Here is a 24,008-nt window from a genome sequence, read left to right as displayed (position 1 = left end):
ATTAATTGTATTACTGGCCAAGTAAAGCCATTAACTTATCTCCCCATTCCTCTTCCCCACCAAGCCAGACACACACCAATGACCTAATTGTTGTCTACTCCCTAATTCCTGTTTCCTAAAGTTCATATCTGCCTTTTTCAGAAAACTGCACTTAAAATCTGGACACTCCCATCAGTCTCATTCACTATACCATCAAGCCAGGACAATATTCACAACAGTGGTCAACTTGGAACATAAAGAAATTCAGTTGGCTTTAGAACAAAACACTCAGTTAAGGTAAAACAGACATTTCAAAGCTTTAAACAATTGGCATTAACCTACAAACAAGACCAATCTCCACAGCAGTTGCCACTGGCAAATGCTCTACTGCTTAATTTCCTACAACTTCTTCATTTAATTGCCACTTACCTCTATCACAGACCTAAAACCCAGTAGGATTCTCTACCACTTTCTCAACAGAGGTCATAAACAGAAATCATCTCAGCATCATTTGGAAAAATACTGGTTTTGAATGATAAAATGCTACATCAGAAGTGCTAGCAGTATCCCAGCTTGTCCAGGTTAACTATGTCAGCTACATCTTTGCAAAATGGAATTTCCTTTGCTTTTATCAGAAGATTCAACATTAGCATTGGGTTCAACATTGGGCTCTGAAGAGACATGAAACAACAGGTGTTAATAGCAATTTTATTGTTTCACTGGTGCAAAATCATGATACTGAATAAACTTGTGTAATGCATTTTCCCCTAAATTTACAGTAATGAAGGTTATACATATCTATATAGATTGTGATTTCTCTATTTTTATACTATTTGGAACAAAATTATCTTGATAAATATGCCCTGTGCACAGTACTGGCCCCCACTCAATGTCACAGAGCCTTAATATGCAAAATATAACTTCTGTTTTTGAACATGGTACTTTAAAACTCTCCAAACATGCATTAATATATTCTAGTTTTTAGGGAAAAATATTACACTTAGTCTTAACTTGCATTAAAAGAAAAGCACAAGCAGAATCCGACATACAATTATCCCAAAAATCTGATGCTCTGTAAGGATCAGACACAGTTTCAGATGACAGTCACTGCCAGTTTAGAACTCTAGTGCTACAGAAGCAACAATGGACAGACAGAAAAGAAATCAGAAGAGCCCTACCATGTCACATGGATTTCAAAGAAAGTTTCTGCCATGCTAACTGATAAATCTGTAGCTGCTGGTCCAACCTTCCAAATTTGTTAGAGGACTCAACACCAGTGTTTGAAGTGCCAGACTGAATGCATGAATGTTAACTTGACATTTCTGAAAGGCACACCCTATGAATCTATCTTAAAAAAAAAAAAAACAAAAACAAAACATATGGTATGTAAATGAAAAGTAGTAAGTACAGTGTGTATCTTCCTAAAGAACAAGACCTTCATAAATTGGCCCCTCAGATTCTGGTGATTCCCTCCTCAGACGCAAGTGCTCCAGTGTGTTGTGAAAGTGTTTGTTAATTTGTTCCGTTTCTTCAGTAGACTCAAGGTTTGGGAGATCTTCTCTAATCTTCTGTATAAGCTGATTCAAAACCTGAATTGTCACCTACAGGAGAATGTAAACAGAACAAAAGTCATCAAGACCACCTGTGTATAAGTGCATAGACATTGGTTTCAACAGACTTGTCCCTGAACTACTGGTATTTGGACAATTCTTACAAATACTATTAAGACTGATGCAAATAAACTCCCCCTTTCCCAGCAAATGTGATGAACTTCAGTAATTAACCTGATAGCTTTTGAATTTTATGACAGCATTTCTCTCCAATCTATTCAACACAAATTTAAAAAGCTTTAAACAAATGAAGCACATAATTGTCTGTGCACTCTAAAATAATCTGTTTCTTGTATAAGTCAGTCAGGATGGTAATATCAGATTTCAAATTATTCTCAGTGACCAAGTCATTACCTGGGGCAATACAGAACACAGCACAAAAGGCACTGCAGACCACCACTGTATCCAGACTATTTTTACATCTGCTGAGTGCTTGGCAATTCAAAGTTTTATTTACATCTTAATCAGATACAGCTTCTCCTAAACCAGAGCACTACTTAAAAGGGAAGACAGTTCAGCTGCTTCAGAGTTTCTTTAGGAATTCTCTCAGAACTACAGGGGGTTGAGTAACATCTGCTCTTGATCAGATGATGACATCACACGGGATGTTGATCTCTGTTTAACCAAGCAGCTTTTTCAATTGAAGTTAAGTAGTTACCTGCTAACACAAAACGTATGAACAAGCTATCTCTGATTTTAGACTCAGAATTTAAGCTGGCATACAAGGAGTGATACCTATTCCTTGAATTTAAAGCTTACAACAATAATTTCTGGTGCACTCAGCATTCACCTTGAACAGCTGTAAGAATTATTCCTTCCCTTTTGTAAACATCAGATTATGTATTTCTAATGTTAGAGTCTTACTAGGACTTATATTAGAAAGTGTTAATCAGGTATTTCAGTCTCAATATTTGAGTTCATAACTGAACTGCAAACATTCTGGATTTTCCCCTATGTAATAAGAATTGTTTTATCCACAATTTACGAGCATACGAAGAACTTACTACTCAGGTTTTTACCAGAAGTTATGCCTCTTGTGAGAGACAACAGCCAGTTCACCTGAGGTGTGAGAAGAGCTTAAAGAAATGCTCTTTAAAAGGATGCAATAGAGAGAATGCATCTCCACTCACCGCCTCATTCTCCTTTTCATAAAAATAGATGTATCTATTAAGAATTTCTATGAAAAGCTGGACTTGCAGAGAAGGATCCATGCACTGATTGGCTATCTTTAGAGCTTTCTTTAGGCATTCCATCACTCTTTTTCCTCCATGAAGCTAGAAGGAAAAAAAAGAAAAAAAGCCACAAGAAATAAAAAAAACCTGAAGGAGCTCCAGTATCTCTACCCTTGGCACAGATACATTTCCTAGTGGCCTACCACAGAAACATAAAACTACACAGACTTGTGCAGAACAAGCTGTCATGGAAAGCTTACCTTGCCTGACTGCCCCCAATTTTAATTTTTGTTAAATCAGGCAATAGTGTGAACAGTTGTTAAAAGCCCTGGATTATGAGCTCAATTAACTCAACTTTGTAAGCTGTAACTAACAGCATACTTAATCTGTTCAAGTGTTTGAACAGATTTCAAACACTGCTTTTTATAATTACAACAGCTTCTATGAGAAGCCCTTAAGAATACACCATTTATTTTACTACAACAAACACATGTAAAACACAGACTGCGTTTTACAGTCTGACAGCCAATCTTAAACTAGCTGACACTCAAGTTTGCATGGTACCTCCACCCCTAAATTTGAGTTTTCTCCATTTTTGTATTGATGTAGCTTACACCACAGAGATTTAGAAGTTTCATAAATTAGAATACATTCCAACCAAGTGTACATCACTATGTGATGTATCTACTTTAGAAATAAGTGCCTTCAGAAGACAGAACTATGTTACTAAGATAGGATGCTGCTGTCACTTCATTCTCACCTCCTCTCCATTCTTGTCAGTATTTCTGCCAGACCAAAACAGATGGGCACAAGTGCTGACAGCCCGGCACTGGTCTGGCTTCTTAAGGAGCTTAGAGGCTGCCAGTGCACACTGAGTCCTCAAAGGCTCATGGTTCTCCTCACTGAAGCACTTCATCCTCTCAAATGTTCCAATTATCAAGGTGATTGCAGCCAGCTGTGCTTTTGAATCACTGATTTCATCTTCATATAGAGAGAAGGCCTAGTCAAGGGAGAAAGCAAGATTCTTAAACACTGCTTTAGAACACATCAGAAAAACAAAACAACAAATCACACTTTATAGTGGCATGGCAGGAAAGCATCCAGTTACACATCTGTTAAAGCTTCATGCAGAGAAAAACATCTTTCGTTGAAAGTGTCAAAGTCAAGTTAAATCCAGACTGGAAATAAATCTTGCAAGATATACTTCTTATTTAAGTGGTCATAGTAAACAAATGTGATCCTATATATATAATTCTTATTTCAAGCATCTACTCAAATATGGAACTTCAGTAGCAGAAATAGTCCCTGAAGATTTGTTTTTTTGAAACATCAAATGGAAGAGCAGATGATGAGTGGTAGTTCAGTGACCACAGGGAGAGGGTAAGGAAAAGGTCTGCACTGCTGTTATGTGGATCAATGCCTTGAGAGAACACACAAGAGTAAAAAAGCTTGAACCATATATCAGTAATAGAAGGTACATAATTGTCGTGCTGCTCTCATGTTCAGAATTCTGCTACAGTGGCAACTGGTACAAGTCAGCAAGGAAAGGCTGAGGATTCCAGTGACTGTTTAAATACATGCATTAGTAGAGTATTAGAGGAAAGATGAGGACAAAGCTTGCATACTGAATAACATTTAAGTATATCAGTTCTTTATCTGACTGGGAGAACAGGAAGGTTTTTGCAACAAGGTTTAAGACCAAGTAACAGGTTTAATTGGATTTTCAGAGTAGTTTAAAATCCTGTATTGAAACTTATTATAATCAGTAGAGCCAACATGGCAGTTGTAAACATGAGGAATGTCTGAGAACTTCTGAAGAGTGCCTGTAGTCTGGGCAACACCAGCTAGACAACAGGAGCTGGGACACAGTCTTAGAAGCAGTGAGGGAGCATTTTATGTTGAGAAGGCTGAGCTCCCCCAGTGAGCCAGCTACATAAGTAGAAGGTGGCACTGAAGCAAACCACACATTATCAGACTGAGTATTCAAATCAGTAGCAATGAAGCTTAATCCCACAGCAGCCTGAGAAGCAGGAATGAAGATAGAGTTGCTACATGGTAGCATTAGCTTTCCATTGTTTCAGATACTTTAATCACACTGGATGGCTCAGTGTTCAGGAAACCTACACAAGCCATATCTAAGGTAGCACAGGACAGTGACTGTAATAGTTGGACACTCACCTGGGACATGAATTCATAGGCCACAGTTTCATGATTCTCAAAGCCAATCTCTCCTGCAGCCAGTGCTCCTTGTAGGAAGAGACGGAGAGGCAGTTCTGCCAATTCTGCTTTGATCAGAGCACTGATGGTCTGATGAGCAAATGAGAAGATCTTCTGGCACTTCTTTTCCCATTTGTCATCCTAGAGAAGTCAGTAAGTCAAAGCTTGAATAAGACTATTGCTTTATAATCTAAATTGTAGTAAGATCTGTTAGGTGCTCCAGTCAGTTGTCTTCTGCATACCACTCCAGCTCCTTATTTACTGAAGTAGCTGTGAGTGCCCTAGCAGTACTGTGTTTACCTCAGTCAACAAAATGGATTGTTTCAGTGTGCGCTTTTCCAACTACTGTGTAATGTAATTTACAAAAAAGCAGGTGCTTTCAGAAACACTAAAAATGTATAGCTACAGATTTAGAAGTTGATGAATTTCAATATGCAATATGAAATTACTTTCATGCCATCACTTGCAGTGTCACAGTTCTCTAGTATCCACACAGTACACATTATCAATCACCTTCATAATTAAACACAACTAGCCAATTTCTGCTTCACCATTTCTTGAGTGCTGAGGTAATTTAATATGAATAAGTCCTCCTTAGGTTTTAAAGCACTCACAACTCAAAAATCTACCTCAAGCAGAAAGAAACCAGCATTCTGTAACAAGTCTCAGCATAGTGTAGCCAGACAAAATGCATTTTTAAGAAAGCAAAAAAGAACAGAATATACAAGTTACCTAGAGGTCAGCTTACCATTTTGGAGTTCTCTTTGTAGCGAAAAGCAAGCTGATACGCAGCAAACACCAATGGTGGCAGAGTAAAACGTATACGTTGGTTCCCACCTGCACCGAAGTGTTTCCTGGCGGTGTTTAGGATCTAAAACAAAAGTACTGTAAGCTTTGAGAATTCTTGAGACAGGTGTGTTACTTGAATCTATAATTCAATCTGTGCTCCTTGGAACAAGAGCATCAAAAAGATGTGGTGTTAGCATCAGATAAATTACAGTATTTTGGGGGGGCTATATAAAAGTTGCTTCACTTGAATTCAATTTGTATAGTCTCTGTAGGTTTTTGTGTCATATCTGCCAAAGCTCTTCCCACAACTCCTTAATAGGTGTTGGGAAAAGCTTGTTGTACTACATTAACTGCAAAACATTTTGGGTCATGAAGTGAGAAGGAAGTTGCCTGAGCTTGCATTTAATAATGACATCCAATACATTCTGTCCTCAGCTTAACAGAAGGTACAAAAAGGACTGTTCTTCCTTAAGTAGCTTTCAACAAAGTAAAAGAAAGAAAACAGGTTACATAAAACTGAACACATAAGGCTTCTCATGCTCAAAGAGAAAAACTGCTTATGGTAGCCAAGCCTGCAACTTTTGCCATTTTTCCACGGTTTTTGGTTTTTTCATTATGCTCATTAGTGAAAGCTTCTATTGCCTTTCTCAGTTCTGAGCATAACCTGCACACACAACATGAATGTAGTTGTGTTTTCTGAGCTTTGTTTGTATTTTTATATAAAGAGAATGCAATACGGTGCTCCAGATGTCACTGTTTTTTAAACAGAATGTTACATGATGTTGTCAGAACATTCATTAAGAGTCACCACAAACTAATAAACTGCATACAAACTGTTGGGACAAAGAGTTTAAATGTGTAAATGCTTTTAAGTCCTCATCTACCTTTCCCAAACAAACTGCATTTTATGCTACCATTAAAGCTGCAACACAATCTTTTCTACTGAGTTTGTAGTGCCAGAGCAGTGATGCCTCAACTTCCAACTACACTAAATTCTTTTATAGTAAATAATGCAATAACTGGCAGTCCAGAGAGCAGAAGCAGGGATCACCATACCAGATACTGTTGGTCAGGGTCATCTGAACGCAAAAGGTGAATAAATCTTCCCACAAGACTCTGCTCATCAGCAAAGTCCTCAGGATCAGGATCTTCAGCAGGCTGATCTGGTTGATCCTGGATCAGCGTGGAGACCAAATTCATGATAGCATCAACCTGTTAAAAGCAAATTAAAGCTCTGTTTGAACCGCAGTATTCTGTAGGTATAAGTTGACAGCAGCTGGGAACACCTTTACAGCCATTCATAGTGCTGACAGAGCACTAGGAAAGACTATTAGAGGGTAATGCTTTAGGACACATTTGTCTTACTCCCTAAACAAGGGTCTTTCTTAGGACAAGTGGGACAGCACAACAGTACGGGCGAAATTTTGCTTCCACAAGTACCACCCAACTTTCTTTAGGTAGAAGACAGTTTTAAGGGGATTCAGAGTTTTTGGTTAAACTCAGCAGAAGTAGTCTCTAGGATGAGGTTAGGCAAGATGTGCAAAGACATTTATGATCAGGGGGGGAAGAATTATCAAGTGGGATAAAGCCTGTGCTATTAAGATGAGGAGGTGGGACCATGTAGGGGCACGAAGGCTAAGGATAAAAAGCATGCACTGCATGAAATCACTTCATATGAGTTTACAGGTCTTCAAAACAGTAGTTTAAACACCTAGAGTTTTAGGTTAAATTATGTCATACCTGTTCTTGGGACACAATTTCTGTGTTATAATCCAATACGTTGCTAAGCACGTAACAACTCATGCTCTTCCTGGACTCATAATCAAAGTATTCAAAGAGTGGGTGAAAATGCTTTAGTTTGAGAACTGTCAGAACATTGTTGTAAGTATCAACAGGAATTTTCAAAAGTCTAGTCAGCTCCTTCGAAACAGCACTGCTTGTTGCAATACTGAAAGTAAACGTATGCAAAAACCACAATTACTCAATAGTTTACACATGCAGACAGATTTAAAGTCTGCCTTAAGACCAATTCTGATGTATAGCACAACATTAAAGCAACTTGATGTTAGGGAGATAATAAATAAACCATCACATCTGCTTTAAAACCTGCACATTTTAAGTTGCTGATAGCAGAAGCAGAGATTGGCTGCAAATTCAGCAAGAGAACTCTAGAGTGCAGCAAGGGATAAACAGATACTGGCTACACACAGCTTGTTATTATTCAGATTGTGTAGCTGCACAGCTTTGCAGTAGGATTTATGCACAGGTAAGCAAGTCTTGTTCACTCAGTAATTTATCATGATACACTATAGCTTGTCCCAAAAGCAATAATCTTACACATCTAAAATATGTCTCTTTGCTATCTTGCAAAAATTGTGGTGCAAAGTAGAAGATTTTAAAGTACTACTTGCTACTCCAGAGAAAATACAAAATACTGTTACTTACTGTTCCAGATTAAGTTTATTGAATATTTCCACAGTTGTCTCCAACACCTTATCAACATAGTCAACACGGTCTGGGTAGCATTTCATAGCCAAGTTAATGAGAGACACTTGCAAAGATACCACATCCTCTGAGGGCATGTCCTGGCGAGACTGAAATTTAGGACAGCACTGAGTTGATAAAAAGAACATATAACTTCACAAAAAACACTGAAAACTGCATGCAAGAATACCCAGCATACCTGTATAACAGTAGCAACCTGTTGTGAAAAGATATCAAACAGTTTGATATCTGCTGGGATACCAGGTCCATCTTCACGATGTGCAAATAAAGCTAACCTGTTGACAGATAAAAGAAAGCACCTTGGTCAACATAGTTTTTCCATTCCTCAGACAAAGAAAGAGATAGTGGCAGAAAAAGCAAGTACTTTAGGCATATTTGCAAGCTCTGCTACAAGCAAAAAGGAAATTAATGGAAGTCAGAAGCCTTCAGAACAACCGAGCCTGGTAAATATCAGTCCTGGAAAAGAACACTGACTGAGATGGCAAGATGAAGAGTAATAAGGACATTTCATCATCATGTTCTTCAGCTAACAGCAAGTGTATTGCTCCCTCCAGCAGAAAAAGAGACATAGACTGATGGAGAAGCAAATATGCTGAATCCAGTCAGTGATATTACCAAAATTAAAAATCCAGTGGCATTCTCTACAAAACAGTCTCCACAGGGGGAAAAAAAAATGCTGACTCAACTATCTTTTGTCTCGATAGACAGACCCAAATGTTTGGAGAGACTGAAAGAGCAAAATATAAGTAAATTTGAAGTGGAGAAGAATACTTTTTGGGAAAAAAAAATAAAAATACCAAAAACACAAAACCAAGAGATCGCATCCAGCAAGGATCTAAAAGATGCTGTAGAGTCATCTCTATCTGTAACAGAGAAAAGTCATGCCAACCACCATTTCTGCAAGAAACAGATACAAACTAAGAAGAATCACCACAGGAAGGATAGCACCTTACCAAAGCTGCAGTTTAAAAAGTTCAGCACAGTATCTCTGCATTCTAATTGTAAAGAGATTTATTCTAATCTAAATTGGAGAAAGGCCTATAAAAATCCTTAGGAAATGGATTAATTGTACTGGGTTTCTAAACTTTGATTTTGAGACAGGTAAGAAAATGTCACAAAAAAACCTCACTGCCAAGAAAAAGAGTAATTTAAGTACTCTTGTAATTCATTAGGCTGGTAATAAAGCAGACCTTCTAAAGCTAGGAACAGTCATGGCCCTTCCTCAAAGGGACAAGGCAGCTTTTTGGCAACAGCTCATAGGTAAGGCCAACATGTTATAAAGTATGATCAAGGTGCAGACAGATGGAACATAATTAAAAACTATGAAGGTTTAGTAAGGCAAGAAAGATCCCAAAGCAGCCAAAACCATTTGCAGAAAGTTTCCTTTATCAGGAAATCCTCATGGGAACAGGGACTACAGCTTTGCTTCATAAGCTTCCAGTCACTGATGTTCAGCTGCAATTATGCCATGCTAGCTGAAATAAAGATGAGAAATGCCAACAGGCACTACCTGTACGAGGCAGATAACCATGTTAACACAAAGCTTAAAACACATAGCAATTGATCCTAACAACTCCAATCCAATTACAAGAGCAACATCATCCCTACATGCATGGATTCCAAAAACAGATCCACTCACATCCTTCAACACCTGCAGTATCACTACAGTCAAAAGAACACATTGCCATACTGCAAAGGCAACAACCATCACATGGCCACCTTCTTACCCACGTCCTCTAGCCAAATGAGAAAGCTCTTGAACACACTATTAGTAGGAAAAAAACCCAAACAAACCAGTAGCAATAAGTCTAGGAGGGCAGCAGGTTCACTAGTCAGTTGCTTACTATTGTTTGTAACATAAGAAAACTTAACAGAAGAGGTAATGCCAAAGCTGTTTAAGTCCTCAGAACAGACACAAAAGTGAAAAATAAATGAGGAAAGTCTTCTTGCAAGAATTATATTGCTCCACATTAGTGTAAGAACTTAGCAAAAGATCTTTTGTGACCTCTGCTCAATGTAGTCTCAAGACAGACAGTCTCAGAAATGAGATTGTTATAGGCAATGTTCTCGGGATTTTGGATTTGTGAGGTTTGCAGGTTTTTTTTTTAAAGCTAACAAAATTAAGAAAAATTTCAGCCATGTCTGCAACTGTAGGAAACCACTGAATTCCTCTGCATATCGTTGGAAGAAGGCAGAAGTGTTTCTCTGCCAAATGCACAATATGCACCAATAAGACCAAAGCCCTGAACAAAAAAATCTGATGTAATCTGGAAAAAAAAACAAAGCACAGATTTGTTCAGTGAAAAATTCAAGATTTTAAGTTATATCAGTCATGCATAATACACATGTTCCATCTCCAGGCATTAGAGGAGTTTAAGAAACAAAGCCACAACAACCCTACTCACTGCTGAATGCCAGTGGGACTCAAGCTCCCCATTGTAACTTAAGTTTACACATTGGTACATGGACCAGATATAAAGAGTATGTACATGTAGAAATGGAAGGACAACATTATTTTTGAGGCTTCAAAAAGCCATGTAAATGCACTTCCTTTCTGCAGTAACAAAGTACAGGCACTCACTGATAATCTGTGCTGTTTCCTTTTTAGGCTACGAATCAGTTCCCATTTCTCCCCCACATGTGAATTCACCGCAAGCAGTTTTAAGCTGTACCTCCCAGGAAAAACACACTTCTGGGAGAACAGACAGCAGGCTAGTTGTAGACTAAGAATTAGGAGGCTAGTTCCATTTTCTACTAGGTCTTTTCTGAAGAGCCATATGCTACATTCTCTGATTAAAATTGCAAGGTAAAGTATCCTTCATATATGATTGAGTCATAATAATCTTCAAATTTTCAAGAGGAATCTATGACTGCTAGGGCTGTGAAAGCAGAACACTGCTGCCACTTCAGCTTAGAAACATGAAATCGATCAATACTAAATGGGTTGTTTCCCAGCTTAACCTGTTCACAGGTTTTAATCAAAAACAGGTTTAATTGGAAGCTGTAAAGCGAAGTCCAGAGAGCAGCAGCTATAGAAACAATATGCTTCACAGGCTGAACTACATTGGATAAAGAGACACAGAAACAGCAAAGCTAAGCATTATAAAAAACTGAAAGCTTACAAATGCCAGAAGAAATATCACCTGCGTGCGAATAACAAACTTGATTTTGAGCCAATTTACCCCCTTGGTCACTCACCTGTCAATTAAAGCAATAATTATATTTTTCACATTCACATTTTGGTGCAGCTCAGCACAGGCTCTGAGAAATGGGTTCAGGGTTTGGAGGTGAAATTCATCTGGGAAAACCTGAAGTTTTAGATCAACAGTCATCAAGTTATAAACTGAATTTGCCCATTGTTACACAGCAGTAAAATGCAACAGAGTAATTCTAAAGCAGACAGCCACATAGTAAATAAGGTCTGGCCTAGAAATGCCTTAGGGTTCTCCAAGCTGCCCCTAACAGGGTAAATGCATGAAGCAAGAGATGCAAGACATAACAGGTCACTTGAGGGCCCAGCTATCTATTACAATTCATGCTGCAGGCACTGCTGCTCAAATGCTTACAAGCTTCTGCAACAGAAGAGGTACAAAATGAATTAATCTCCAGTCTGCCCATCTGGTAAAAAAAATATGGGACAAGCAACTGTGTAAGAGTCCTATTGATTGAATTTCTGTTCATGAGGAAGAGGTGGAAGTAGCCTGAATCTGACTAAAAGTATAGGAGTAAGTGTCCCTGTACCCCATCACTGCAATTGAATTTAAGCAGCTCACCTGTATGATGCACTCCATGAGGTACTCCTGAGCTAAAGCATCTCTACAGTTTACAACTTGCTCCAGTATTCCAGGAAGCACAATCTGGAAGAGGAAAAGGTCTTGCAGTAATTCTGCAGTTTCTCTCTAAGTTTATATTCACATATGTGCATCAATTCAAACACAGCAGTAATTCTAATATTTTACAGTTTATTCTTTACATAAGGGTTTTCTGATAAAAAGTCTCAGTTTTCAGCAGTTCCATCCTTCAGAGAAAAAAATAATCTGCTAGTCTTGGACATGTGACCCTTTCATACATTATACAAGCTGCAAGCTTTGATTTAGCTAAATCAAAGGCCAGTGCCACTGGCTTTGATGGCACATAGCACTACTCGGGGTCTCAGCAGTACTGCTCAAAATCATTTCCAGTAAAGCTATATGGTAGAACTTACCAAGGACAGACTTCTAAATAATTCTGTGTTTGACTGTTATTTCATGCACTAACAGTTCTCTTAAAAGCTTTGGAAATTACAGCTTCATTTAACTCAGTCTAATCACAGAACATTGTATGTATACATATCCCTTAAACCAACTCACTATTCTGGAAGTAAAATGAGAATCAGGAAGTTTTAAAATTTCTTGTCAACATTACAGACAAGCTTATAGGAAAAACATGAGTTGTGTCCTTAATCACACAACACATTGCACAGCTTCACTAGCATTCAGAACTTTTCCTCAGAAGAAGAAAAGTTCAAGTAGCACCAGGATTACTGTAATTTCAGCATAGATGTAACAAGTAGGCACTCATCTGAAAGTCCAAATTGTATTCATTTGGAAAGAAGTTACAGAAGTCAAAAGAAATGGACAGACATCCCACCTGTTTATATCGCTCCACGTTAACACCTTCCAACTGACTGAGGCGAACCAGGTTTGTTCCTACCAGGATTCTCAGCTCCTGCCTTTCTCTCTCCCTTTTCTCTCTGTCCCGACTATGGCCCTGGTGTTGCATTCGCACCCAAAGTTTGTTCATTTCAGCAAAATTCAGTAGAACAAAATCCATCGAATCACTGATGTCTCCAGTGGTTTCCTCACTACAATTGAGAACACATTAAGAACAGGAAAAGCTTATCAGAAGTATTCATCCTTCTATCCGTTGGTGAACATCAAATTTTTAAGTATGTGGGTGGGGAAGTGTGTGGTGGGATATCTGAGCTCATAGAAAACATTCACATCCTCCTCAACTGTGAAAAATCATAGTTCTAGAAGGGAATTCTTCAAGTTAATAGACAAAACACTTCTCAAGTCTACATAGTTCCAAGTTTTAACATTGATTTCATTCAAACCTGAAGAAAGTCATACAGAAAATTTAAATATGTTTTCTGTTAAAAAAACATTTTAAGTTACAATCCATCTTGCTTACTCTGCTTGCTCGCCTTCATCGGGTAAGATATTCCTGGTACACTGCAGGAGATAGTTTCTAAGAAAGAGGCCTCTAAGAGGATGCTGTACTCCACGGCACATCTCCACTAGGTCTTTCAAAATATCTTTCCTGGATTGTGGAAATGACTTGACATAGACAACACCTACTGTTATCAGGAGATACCTGCAAAAGGCATAGAATCAGAAACTAAATTGTCAAATATCAACATCACACTCAAAGGCAACAGTTCCTTTATTTCATCCTGGTAGTATTCCTAAAGCATAGAAAGCAATAAAATACCATCTAGGTCCCATAACTTTGGATATTTAGTCAACTTTTAATTCCTTTCTCCTCTGCTACAGCACAGAAAGTCTGAACAGCCACTCAACCTCATTACAATATTTTATACACCGAGTGTGTACATGTTTAGCACACATGAAGTTCTGAATGCTCTCAGACTAGCCTGTCTATACTTCCAGCACCCTACTAAGCTGGAAAACAGCTCTCGCACATGATTTATTACAGTGAAGCAATTAAGCCTTTCACATTGTGGTCTAGCAGGATATGCTCCTTGGAAATTCCCAGCCTGTACACATTCCTTCAGCATCTCTGTACTAAGCAACAGGTAGAAGAAACATGCAAGATGTGAAGAACTGATGCTCCACTAAACCTAGGCTCTATTTTCAGCTAAAGAGAAAAACCAAAATGCTCAGAACCTTCATATATTTGCTGTATAGGCCTCAACCCTCTCTGCATACTTCTCTGCCTCCTGAATTGATACGTGGAGAACTTCCTTAGAAATGTTCATCAGGGAGACCCAGCGTCTGCATCAAGCAGGAAGGAAGACAACTCAAATGATTATGCAAAGGTGGTAAAAGCCTTGTTGTAGTAGTTAGCCAAATAGCAATGGCATGAGGATGCAGCCTGGTGCTCCCCGAGGAACACCATGACATAAGGCCAGGATTTCAAAATTGCAACACTAAATAAAATCTGAGTCCCAGGTTTGAATACCTAGCAGATCTACTCCAGCTCAACAGTAACATATTTAAAAGATAAGCATTCCAGTATTATCTCTAGCATGCTGACACAAAGCCAAAAAAACATTTAGAAATACAAAGCTTTTAGGAACTAAGTTACATCAGTTTTCATCTTCCTTCTCACACACTTGATCCCCAGAGAGACAGGTGCTTACAGAGAACCTAATGTGTGTGATGATCTAAGTTGTGGATGCTCATGTACAAATTCATTACTAGATAAAATGAAAAGTTAGCAGACACGTACTCAATCTCACTGATGAGAGTGTGGTACTTGGTTTATCTTTCACTCTTTACCCAAAAGCCAACTTTATTGCAGACCAAAGTGCCTCCATCTTGGTCACATGCAGAACCAACACGTTGGCATTAATAATTGATCTTTTGAAGATGCATTCCTGGTCTAATCTCAAAAGCCTCATAGCAATTCACTCTTAAGATACGCAGAAAGACTATTCACCATTCAAACCTGAATTCTTGCTGTCACACAAGAATGCAGAGTCAGTTGTTATCTGAACCTAGAGCCTGACCACCATCCACCAGCTTAAAAACCACCAAAAACTAACATATACACACTTACAGTCTTGGAATAATATTTCCAGCGTACTGTACCAGCTCATAAAGATCTGCCACTTTCCTGCCTTTGGCAAATTCATCTGTTAGGTAAACTTCCAAGTAGTGTAGCTCATCAGATATTGCCATGTCTTTTGCACTCGGTTAAGGATTTTAGTTTAGAATGTCTGCAACAGATGTACACAGTAACTTGCTCTTTCAAATGAAGGAGGAAAAATGCTGTATCAAATACAACCATGCCCAAATAAGTACTACTTCTGAAACAATAAATACCACAGGAATCAACGTGCAAAATTAACCTTAAGCATTTGTCATTTTAAGCCTATCAGAAGAAAGAAAAATCCTAAATAAAAATACTGAATAAATTAATGAAATCGAACAAAGTATCCAATGCAAAGGCATACTACATGTCACAGAGTATCATCCACACATGGAAAAAAAGTATTTTAATATATTGACATTCTATTCTTAAATTTCATTAAAAGCTTCCACCTCAGATACCCCAACACATATAGATAAATACATCAAGGCAGAGACTTACAGGTAATACAAAAATGAAGGGCAAAATCTAACTTGGTTTTACAGATTTTGGGGTAACAAGCAGAGTTGGTTTTACAAAGCTGGTATTTTTATAGAACTAGAAACCTGAAAGCTCTCAAAGAAAAATACAGAAGACCTTAAGAACCTGCTTTATACCAAAGGGAAAAGATGAACTTACACAGTGAGGAAGTAAATGTATATTCTACAATGTACCTAGATGACTAAATGGTGAGTAGAAAAGTGAGTAATTATCTGAGACCAATGAGATGTCATTATACCAAAAAAAGCACACAACCACTTCAGCACTTCAACCATTCATTTCCTCTTCAAAGGATACAGAGCTCGTAATAGCTCTTTGGAGATAACATAGAAGTCCGCAGCTCACCAAGCATGTTGGAAGCATGTTTCAGAGCATCCATGAGCTTGTTTTTGTCCTTTAGAGGAAGAGAGAATAGCCTGTGAGAAACACTACTAGGTAACTGTAGTACTTTGGAAAACTAGACTTTTAGTTTTTTTAAAAAGCATGTGAAGATTAAGTAAATATGAAGAAAGTAGCAGTTCTAATTGTATGGAGTGATTTTCTATCTAGCTTGTACTACACTGCTGTCCTATGAAACTTATTTGAAGACAAAGCTTAATAAGTTGAAATAAGGCAACAATATTTAGACAAATAATTAGAAATTTTAATGGCACAAAAGTGAAAGAAAATTTTTCTTATACAGAAATCCTCAGCCATTCAGATTCTATGTAGTAATCAAAAAGAGAACTAATTTCTCCTCGTCCTCTCCCACTGTGGTCTGCCATTTTGTTCAAATATCATGAAGAAACCTCCAACAGTGAGAGAATGCACACAGCCAGCAGACCTCTGTTAGAATTAGACACTTATCCCCTACTTCTCACCAAAGAACAAGCCCTTTCTGGAAACCTCAGTTTATTGGGCTGCATATAACTTATGCTGCATATGATCACCTGGCACTGCAAGATACAAGACAAACTTCTGATCTACCACCTATACATACTACTTCATCCCATTTTAAGAAGCAGCAGTAAGTTCTGAAAAGAAAAAAAAGCAATTGCTAGGGTTATCCACTTAGTATCACAAAAAAGCAGTGAAAAGCTCAGCTGTAACTATTTCAGAGATTTCCAATTCACTCCATAGATTATAAAGCTGGAAAAAGTGTTACCTTTCTTGCTACTGTCATTGAGCTGCAAACAAAGTTAGCTTTTCAAGCCACACGATAATAAAAGGGAATATTTAAGGTTTCTCAAACCCAAGGAAGCTACACATGATGACATCATCTGCCTGTGCTGGCTACAGTTTCAAGATAAAGATCTCAGTACAACCCCAGCCAATGGTGTTCACCAGTCACAGAGGAATTCGTGCAGCAATTTACATTTTACATAGCTTAAAATTTATCCTATGCAGCAGGTAATTTGTTATTGGCCTCACAATTTGTGGGTCATGCTACTAAAAATACTACAGCAACAACCTTCTGTCAAGTTTAGGCTTACTTAAATGCAAGCACGTAAATTATAAACGTGCTTCTTCATAACTTATCCTTCCAAATACTGGAGCAAAACCTGGAAGACAATCCAAGGCTCACTCTCAGTGAGTAGCTGCCTCATTTATTTGCAAATCCTCAGTCAGAAAGATACATAAAGGGTTAAGTTCCTCACAGCACTAGAGATTAATATTGATTTATTGTTTTACTTCTAGCAGACAAGAAGCTTCACTGCATTTTAAAAAAACAGCATTTCAAAATACTGCATTCTTACCAAGCATCTCTTCATCTGGAAAGACTGGACCTTCACAGCCTGAATGGCTTCATCCAGGAGTTTTTCCTGTTCATCCTGAGGAGATTGCTGTGTTGTTGGCTGGAAGAGGAAAAAAAATGCTATTTTTATGAAGCTGTTCATTACTTGATTCAAACTGGGTTTCCATAGTTTAGAATACATTGCAAGTGACACTGCAGTGTGACCACTCAAAAGCTGTCAGAAAAAGCTGCCCAACACTTAAGGGAGAAAGTTTCCAGGACTCGTCAAAAACCTGAAGGCAGGGAGGAGATAGTGAAGTGTAGCCTGTGAGCACCATTGCTTCCTCGAGTGCAAAGCCATGGGGACAAAACAAGACAACCCTTCCCTTTTAACATTTTCAGGTCAAAAATCCAGACCAAGTATCTACCAAGAACACACTTCAAGACAATGCAAAGACATCAGTAAGCTAAGAGGAAGCTTTATTACTTCCTTCCACTGGGCTTCAAAGCAATGTCCCGACTGAAGACAGTGCAACTGTAAGATGCTTTCATGTACTCACAAGTTCTCAATTAACTGCTCAGGTTTTAGATAAGCAAAGGACAAAGTACAGCAAATGTTTTCCAGAAGGCTGAAGCAACTTGCAGAAGGCAACAGAAAACTGAAGCGACAACTCTTCTACCCCCTACTTGTCCTAGTGACCCCCTTCCTCTAAACCTCCCTTTAAAGAGGAACATTCCAGGCCGCTGACTTGAACTTAACTTTTGCCTTTTCAAGGATCACACAGCATTTTCTTGTAATACTAGTTCATTGATTACAGCCTTACATCCCTGCCAATCCAGCTGTAATAGGCCTTCTTCTACTGCTTCTGGCCCTCTACCAGACTGACAAGATTCATTTCTAGGAGCATCTTTAAGTTACCCTCTAGGATGTCCAAATCTCCTTAGATCAGAACCTCTAACGATCTCCTCACCTGCACCCAGCCTTGATTCTAACACCTGACAGGGAAACATGACCATCCACCTATTGTTTAGGCCCAGTCTTCAACAACTCAGAGCATCTCAGCCTCTCCCAATCTTCATTAGTTTTCAGACTGACTTGCTGAAATATTGAGAGCTAAAAGCAATGATATTGTGTCCCAATTACATCTTCCCTAGTCTAGACAAATATCATGTTTGTAGTGATCTGCATAGCAGGTTCTCTACAGCCTGCAGCTTCAGTAAATTCTCAACTATTTATACTTGATCCCCTCATCCACTGTGTTCAAAAGGTTCCTGATCACCTCTTTTCACCTAAATCTCAGTAACAAGCTAGTCAGCTATGAACTACATCAGCCTAATATTCTTAAATCCCTTATCTTCTGTACCAGCTCCTCCCTCACTCCCCATGCTTGGAGTCCCCATAAGTATCTTTCGAGGACTGAGATTAAAATTGAGGTCTTCATTTAAAATAGCAGAGGTTTTACTTGAACAACTTAAATGTTTATGGAGCATCACAGCCATAGCACTCCTGTTTTCTACCATATGTAATTGGGTTCTATTCTGCAACTGGAATCTCTCCCATTATCCTTTTCCACATAGAGAAAGCAGACAGTGTCATGTAATACTGTTCCTGTCTTGTTCATGCCCAATGGGTGGGCCTGCACTTTAAGATTTTCAGTCACTCAGAGAAAGCCAAGGTTGATCTGATCTAATATTGGTGACAACCCTGCTTCAAAAAAGCTTACACGAGATAAGGATTGCTTCCAACCAACATTTTTTTAACTCAGTGTGTCTCAGCAATACTCAGACTGCAAACAATAACTAATTAACACATTTCTTTAGTCAACAGAAAAAAACACCTGCTAATTAGAGTGACTATACCTCTGACAAAGCTCTTTCTAATCACATACAGTGATTCCAAACAATGGCTTAAGCATAAGGCTAAGGTAGCATCCATGGCCAGTTCCCTGGCAACGAAATAGCTACAAACTCCAAAAAGCCTCCAACTGCAAAACAAGTAGATTCTGCCAGCAGAACTCTGCTGTTAATTGCTAAGCTTTATTTATTGCATGACAGATTGGCTTTCAAAGAACAGAAAATGACAGTGCTGTGACTAGTGTGCAACAATCAATATCAAAATATGTAGCAGACTTGCTGAATTATTGCAATGCCAGAACATTGGTCACTCTATATTCCCCTGAGTCCATACAAGGGCTTAGAGAAGACACACAAGTGCTGAGCTGAATGCCACATGCTCCAACCACATCAGATCTCTGTATTAAAGCACAGTTAGTGCTAGCATTAACATTACTGCATTGTTTCTAATCACAACTTCCTAAACCACCTTCCTCTAATGGATATTAAGCTCACACAGCTTCCAGGCCTGCTCTTCCATCTTCAGCTCACAGGGCCATGCAGTGCTGGGAGTGCTGTTCAGACTGTAAACCATGAGATAAAGCAGAAGACTCCCCTAGCAGGTAAATAGCTTATCATTCACCTAGTTCACCCTACACACAGATAAAACCTTGCAAGCAGGGCTGTGAAAAGGCCTTCTAACAGAAACACCTGGTTAAAGCATTTATTGAAACACATAATACTTGCTACAGCCCCAAGAAGTGGTTGGCAGAGTGAACCTGCATTTGTTTCCTTACTTTCAGTGTGAAAAGGACTGGTTAAAGCACTACTATGAGTTTGAGACTGTGCTTTGCATGATACCAATAATGATCTCAACAGAAATACCTAATTGAAGGCATACATTTTCTTGTTCAGCTTTAACCACTGTTTTAGAAACAATTAGGGAAATAATGGAGTTTCAGAGCCTTGCTTTGTCACACCTAGCTTTCACATTTATAATGAACCCTTTATATCAAACATGACATTGACAGCATTTCCATTTCTGCTCCAAATCTGAGTAGCAAGGGCCCACCCTGTATTCAACACTTGGACTGTGCAAAGTTCGTGAGTGAATTCACTGAGATTAAGAGATTCAGTTCTTTTTCTTCCATATCTCTTGAAGAGTAAAAATTACACTTCTGTTCTGACTTGAAAGCTGAGAAGGTCTGAACAAAGATGCCTTTAGGACAAGGGTACCTCACCTCATGTGTAAAGAACAGGCAATCTCAGCATTTTACAGTTGCACAGGTAGTGAGATAACCTGCCACTGTCACAGGCATACAATGGAAGAAGCCTGAGGTGGTGTTCACAGCAGCTTTACTTCTGCATGAGAAGAAAACACCTCAGCAGCAGCACTGAGTGAGTTCCAACTCTTACTTTTCTCTTAAGTATGAATATTTACCAGCTCACCCTCTCCCTTCTACTTCAGAAAGCAAGCAAGCTAATTTCAGTTCCAGAACTACAGAGGTTTCTACACATCACCTGCTTATTATCAAGCAATACAAGATCATATCAAGATATGCATAGCCTGATAGATATGTCTGAAGTTTGAGGAAGTTGCAAAGAGCAACTGAATATACAGCAAAAGCCTAACGATGGCAGCTAGCAAGGCATACACCAAACCAGAAACCAGTTCTTCCATCAGTTATAATGGTGAATAAAGCTGTTTATGCTGTCTTCCACTTCAAATTAGGAGCCTAGCCACATAAGATGGTACTTTCAAGTGTTATTTATCAAAAAATGCAACTGTGATGTGGAGTCCTATGCCAATCTACAAACAAGAATCTTGAACATAAGCTTTTGAAGTGGAAGATACTTTGGCACTGGAGAAGAGTAGCAGCAGTACTCCATAATCAGGACTCCTGCCTTGTCAACAGCACGTATAAGGTATAAACTCCTACATGAACACAAGATAAGCAATTTAAAGCAATTACACAGTAATTTAGACTTTAAAAGTGCCTGAGCCTTACACCCAGTAGGTTTGCTGCAAACACCAAAGGAAGCAGGAGAGTTGACGTGAACAGCTTTCTGCTTTACCTCTTCCTTAATCTTTTTTCCCCTGAAGCCCCATGGAAGCAAGTGAGAAGCAGAGAAGGGACAGAAATCTGCCTCCTTCAGCTGCACTACCAATTTCTGTACAAGGCACCAGAGCCCTTTTCTAGCTTTGTAGAAAAGACTTATCCTCAGCTACCACATGGAAGTTATGCAAGTCACAAAACATGGCAGCTGAATTTGGCAGGGGGGTGAAGGGAGATGGCTTTCAGTGTCGCTTTTTACACCCCCTCTTTATTGGTTTCCCCTTTTGTTTCTTTGTCTGGTTTTTCTTTGTTTGCTTGCTTTTGTTTTGTTTTTTAATAAAAGCTAGTTAACTGCACCTTGCCTTAGAAAAGAATTCAGATCCTGAATTGGAACTGCCTGGCTAATCAGAGTGAGTAATACAAGTTTATTTTGCAGATAATGAGTATGCAGACAAGTGTATTATTGCAGCAGCAGCAAATATTATTCTGAACCATCCTCATACTAGCACCTATTAATGAACATACAAAGTGAACATTACACCTCTTCTGTATAATTGATTTATTTTTCAACACTCACCTCAATGGGAAGACTTGAAAGATTCATATTTAGTTTCACACTTGAGACATGTGCACCCTGGAGATGGTTATTATCTTGGCTAAACATGCTGACAAGTTAAGATGCTCATTACACTTAAAAATGTGGTAAAAACCACAATACTCAAGAGAAAGACTTATGTAGTACTGAATAGAGCAGAATTCAAAGCAAGCTTGTGAAGAACTGGTATTCTGATGATACAAGCACCTTAAGCTGGGATGTGGAGTACAAACACTGCAAAGTAGAAAGTGTTGCTTATTTCCATTCTTAAATACATTTTCTTCTGTTCTTCAAATGATTAAGTATTTTTCTCTAGATAACTGATGTGCCTATAGCCTGTTCTAGACTTTTCCTTCTGTTTGCTCACACGGTTGTGTTTAGCATCACAATTAATGAGATTCACCCCTGGAGTTTCTTCTGCTCCTCCTATTTGGATTTGATTAGAACTACCTACCAACCAGTCACCAAAGACAGAAGATGGGTTAGCTGCAGTTGATCAGAACAACTTCCAGCCTACAAATGGAGCCTGGGTACACACATTGCATTGCTGCAGAAGTCATTGAGCTGCTCAGAATTAGCAAAAAAAATGCATGACCACTTTATACCATATAGGAAGCATCACTCTGCAATACTGAAGGCAATTTATATCTCACAGTACAGAAAACATCTTACATGTTTAAACTGCAATATGGTACTTACTGCAACATCATCAAGAATTAAGTGGCTGGACTCTCTATTCAGGGCATGATCAAGAACAGCCAGTCCTCTTAAAATCAGTCCTCATAAAAGTACTTAAACATTCAGCTTCAAGGTTTAAACTAAGCTGTGGCATGGTAGCATAATTTGGTAGAGGAAATTATCCCATATTTAACACCTGTAAATTTATTTCTTCTGAATCACCTGATACCAGTTCCCACAGAAGTGACAGGCAGTGGTAAGTTGTGTCACTTTTGATTTAATGATTACCACAAAGTATTTATGGGGGGGACAGAGACTGCAATCTAGGTAGATTTAGCATTTCTCATCATCCGACCAAGTATTTTCAAATAATGTTTCAAGTAACATTACAGGTTTTGCCCCCCACCTCCAGAGGATACATTATTAATAAATACCAATATAAACAGAACCTTAAAAAGAAAGTCTGTCCCAAAAGGTTAGGAACTGTGCAACCCCTGCTTTATAAAGCACTCTGTTCTTTCATTACAGTCTGGTTACTGTTAGTGTTGTTTAGATGAGACTGTTATAGAAAATGCTGCTATAATTTTATTGAATATTAAATACCACAGAAGACACAATAACAGGTAGATTTTTCTGTTTTACTAGGAAACTTGTCCCTTATGCTTTTTGAAAACTGAAAAGCATCCCTCAGTAAGTGCTATTCCCATGTTTAAATTTCAGGTTAGCCTCTCAAGCAAACATCAGTATTTGTCCCAGATCAGCTCCATCTTGCTGGGCCCACCAGTGCAAACCCACCCGTTCTGCAGGAAGAGAAAGGAGACTCGCTAGAGAAGTCTGAAGGAGCAGGCTGGAATTAAGTGAAGATCAGACTGCAACGGGGACACCGAGAGCACAGCCGCACAGCACCAGAAGTGACACAACCTCGGCTTTGTGAGAGGAGCACCACGCCGAGACACACTTCAGCTCTAACCCAAGTACAGCAGCGTTTCCCTGACAAAAAGTCCCCCCTCCCCTGCACCCTGCAAGCGAACTCGGTCGAACCCAGCAGAGCAGTGATGTTCCCGGCTCCCCGACACAGGGGAACGCGGGCAGAGAGCAGCCCAGCACGAACCGTTACCGCGAACACGGCCCGGCCCGGCCCAACCCTCACCTCAGCCCCGCCCGGGTCGGGCGGCGGCCTCCGGGCTCGGCTCGGTCCCCCGGCCCACCAGGCCCGCCCCCGAGCGCGGCCGCTGACGGCGCTCCCGAATGGGAGGGAGCCGCAGCCCCCAGGCCCAAGAGGCCCACAGGTGGCCAGGCCTGCCCCTCGGCCACCAGGGGGGCGGGGGCCGGACCGCTCCCACCCGCAGCCCCGACAGCGGCGATGCCCGATCCCCCGCTCCCCCCCCCCCTCCCGCTGCCCGCCGCCCCTCACCATGGTCGCGCCGCTACCAGAAGCCGCCCCCAGCAGCACCACCCCGCAGCGCCGCGCGCCGTCATGTGACTGCGCCGCCCGCGCCGCCC

General features: G+C 39.5%; 1 protein-coding gene across 1 annotated transcript; it reads right to left on the bottom strand.

Annotated features, from left to right (window-relative positions):
• Nucleotides 1-670: 670 nt before the first annotated feature.
• On the bottom strand, nucleotides 671-24,008 carry VPS35 (VPS35 retromer complex component). The gene is made up of 17 exons (XM_030457613.1): nucleotides 23,920-24,008; nucleotides 17,365-17,463; nucleotides 15,926-16,022; nucleotides 15,056-15,179; nucleotides 13,445-13,627; nucleotides 12,902-13,115; nucleotides 12,046-12,129; nucleotides 11,471-11,580; nucleotides 8,451-8,547; nucleotides 8,213-8,361; nucleotides 7,508-7,715; nucleotides 6,824-6,979; nucleotides 5,727-5,849; nucleotides 4,940-5,119; nucleotides 3,522-3,761; nucleotides 2,720-2,863; nucleotides 671-1,580 (listed from the first exon to the last, which is right to left on the bottom strand). The coding sequence occupies exons 1-17, from the start codon at nucleotides 23,920-23,922 to the stop codon at nucleotides 1,401-1,403; spliced, it is 2,391 nt and encodes a 796-aa protein (XP_030313473.1). The 5' UTR covers nucleotides 23,923-24,008; the 3' UTR covers nucleotides 671-1,400.

Source organism: Calypte anna, chromosome 11 (assembly GCF_003957555.1).
Source record: "Calypte anna isolate BGI_N300 chromosome 11, bCalAnn1_v1.p, whole genome shotgun sequence".
Taxonomy (NCBI): Eukaryota; Metazoa; Chordata; class Aves; order Apodiformes; family Trochilidae; genus Calypte; species Calypte anna.
This window is presented reverse-complemented; position numbering and strand designations above follow the sequence as displayed.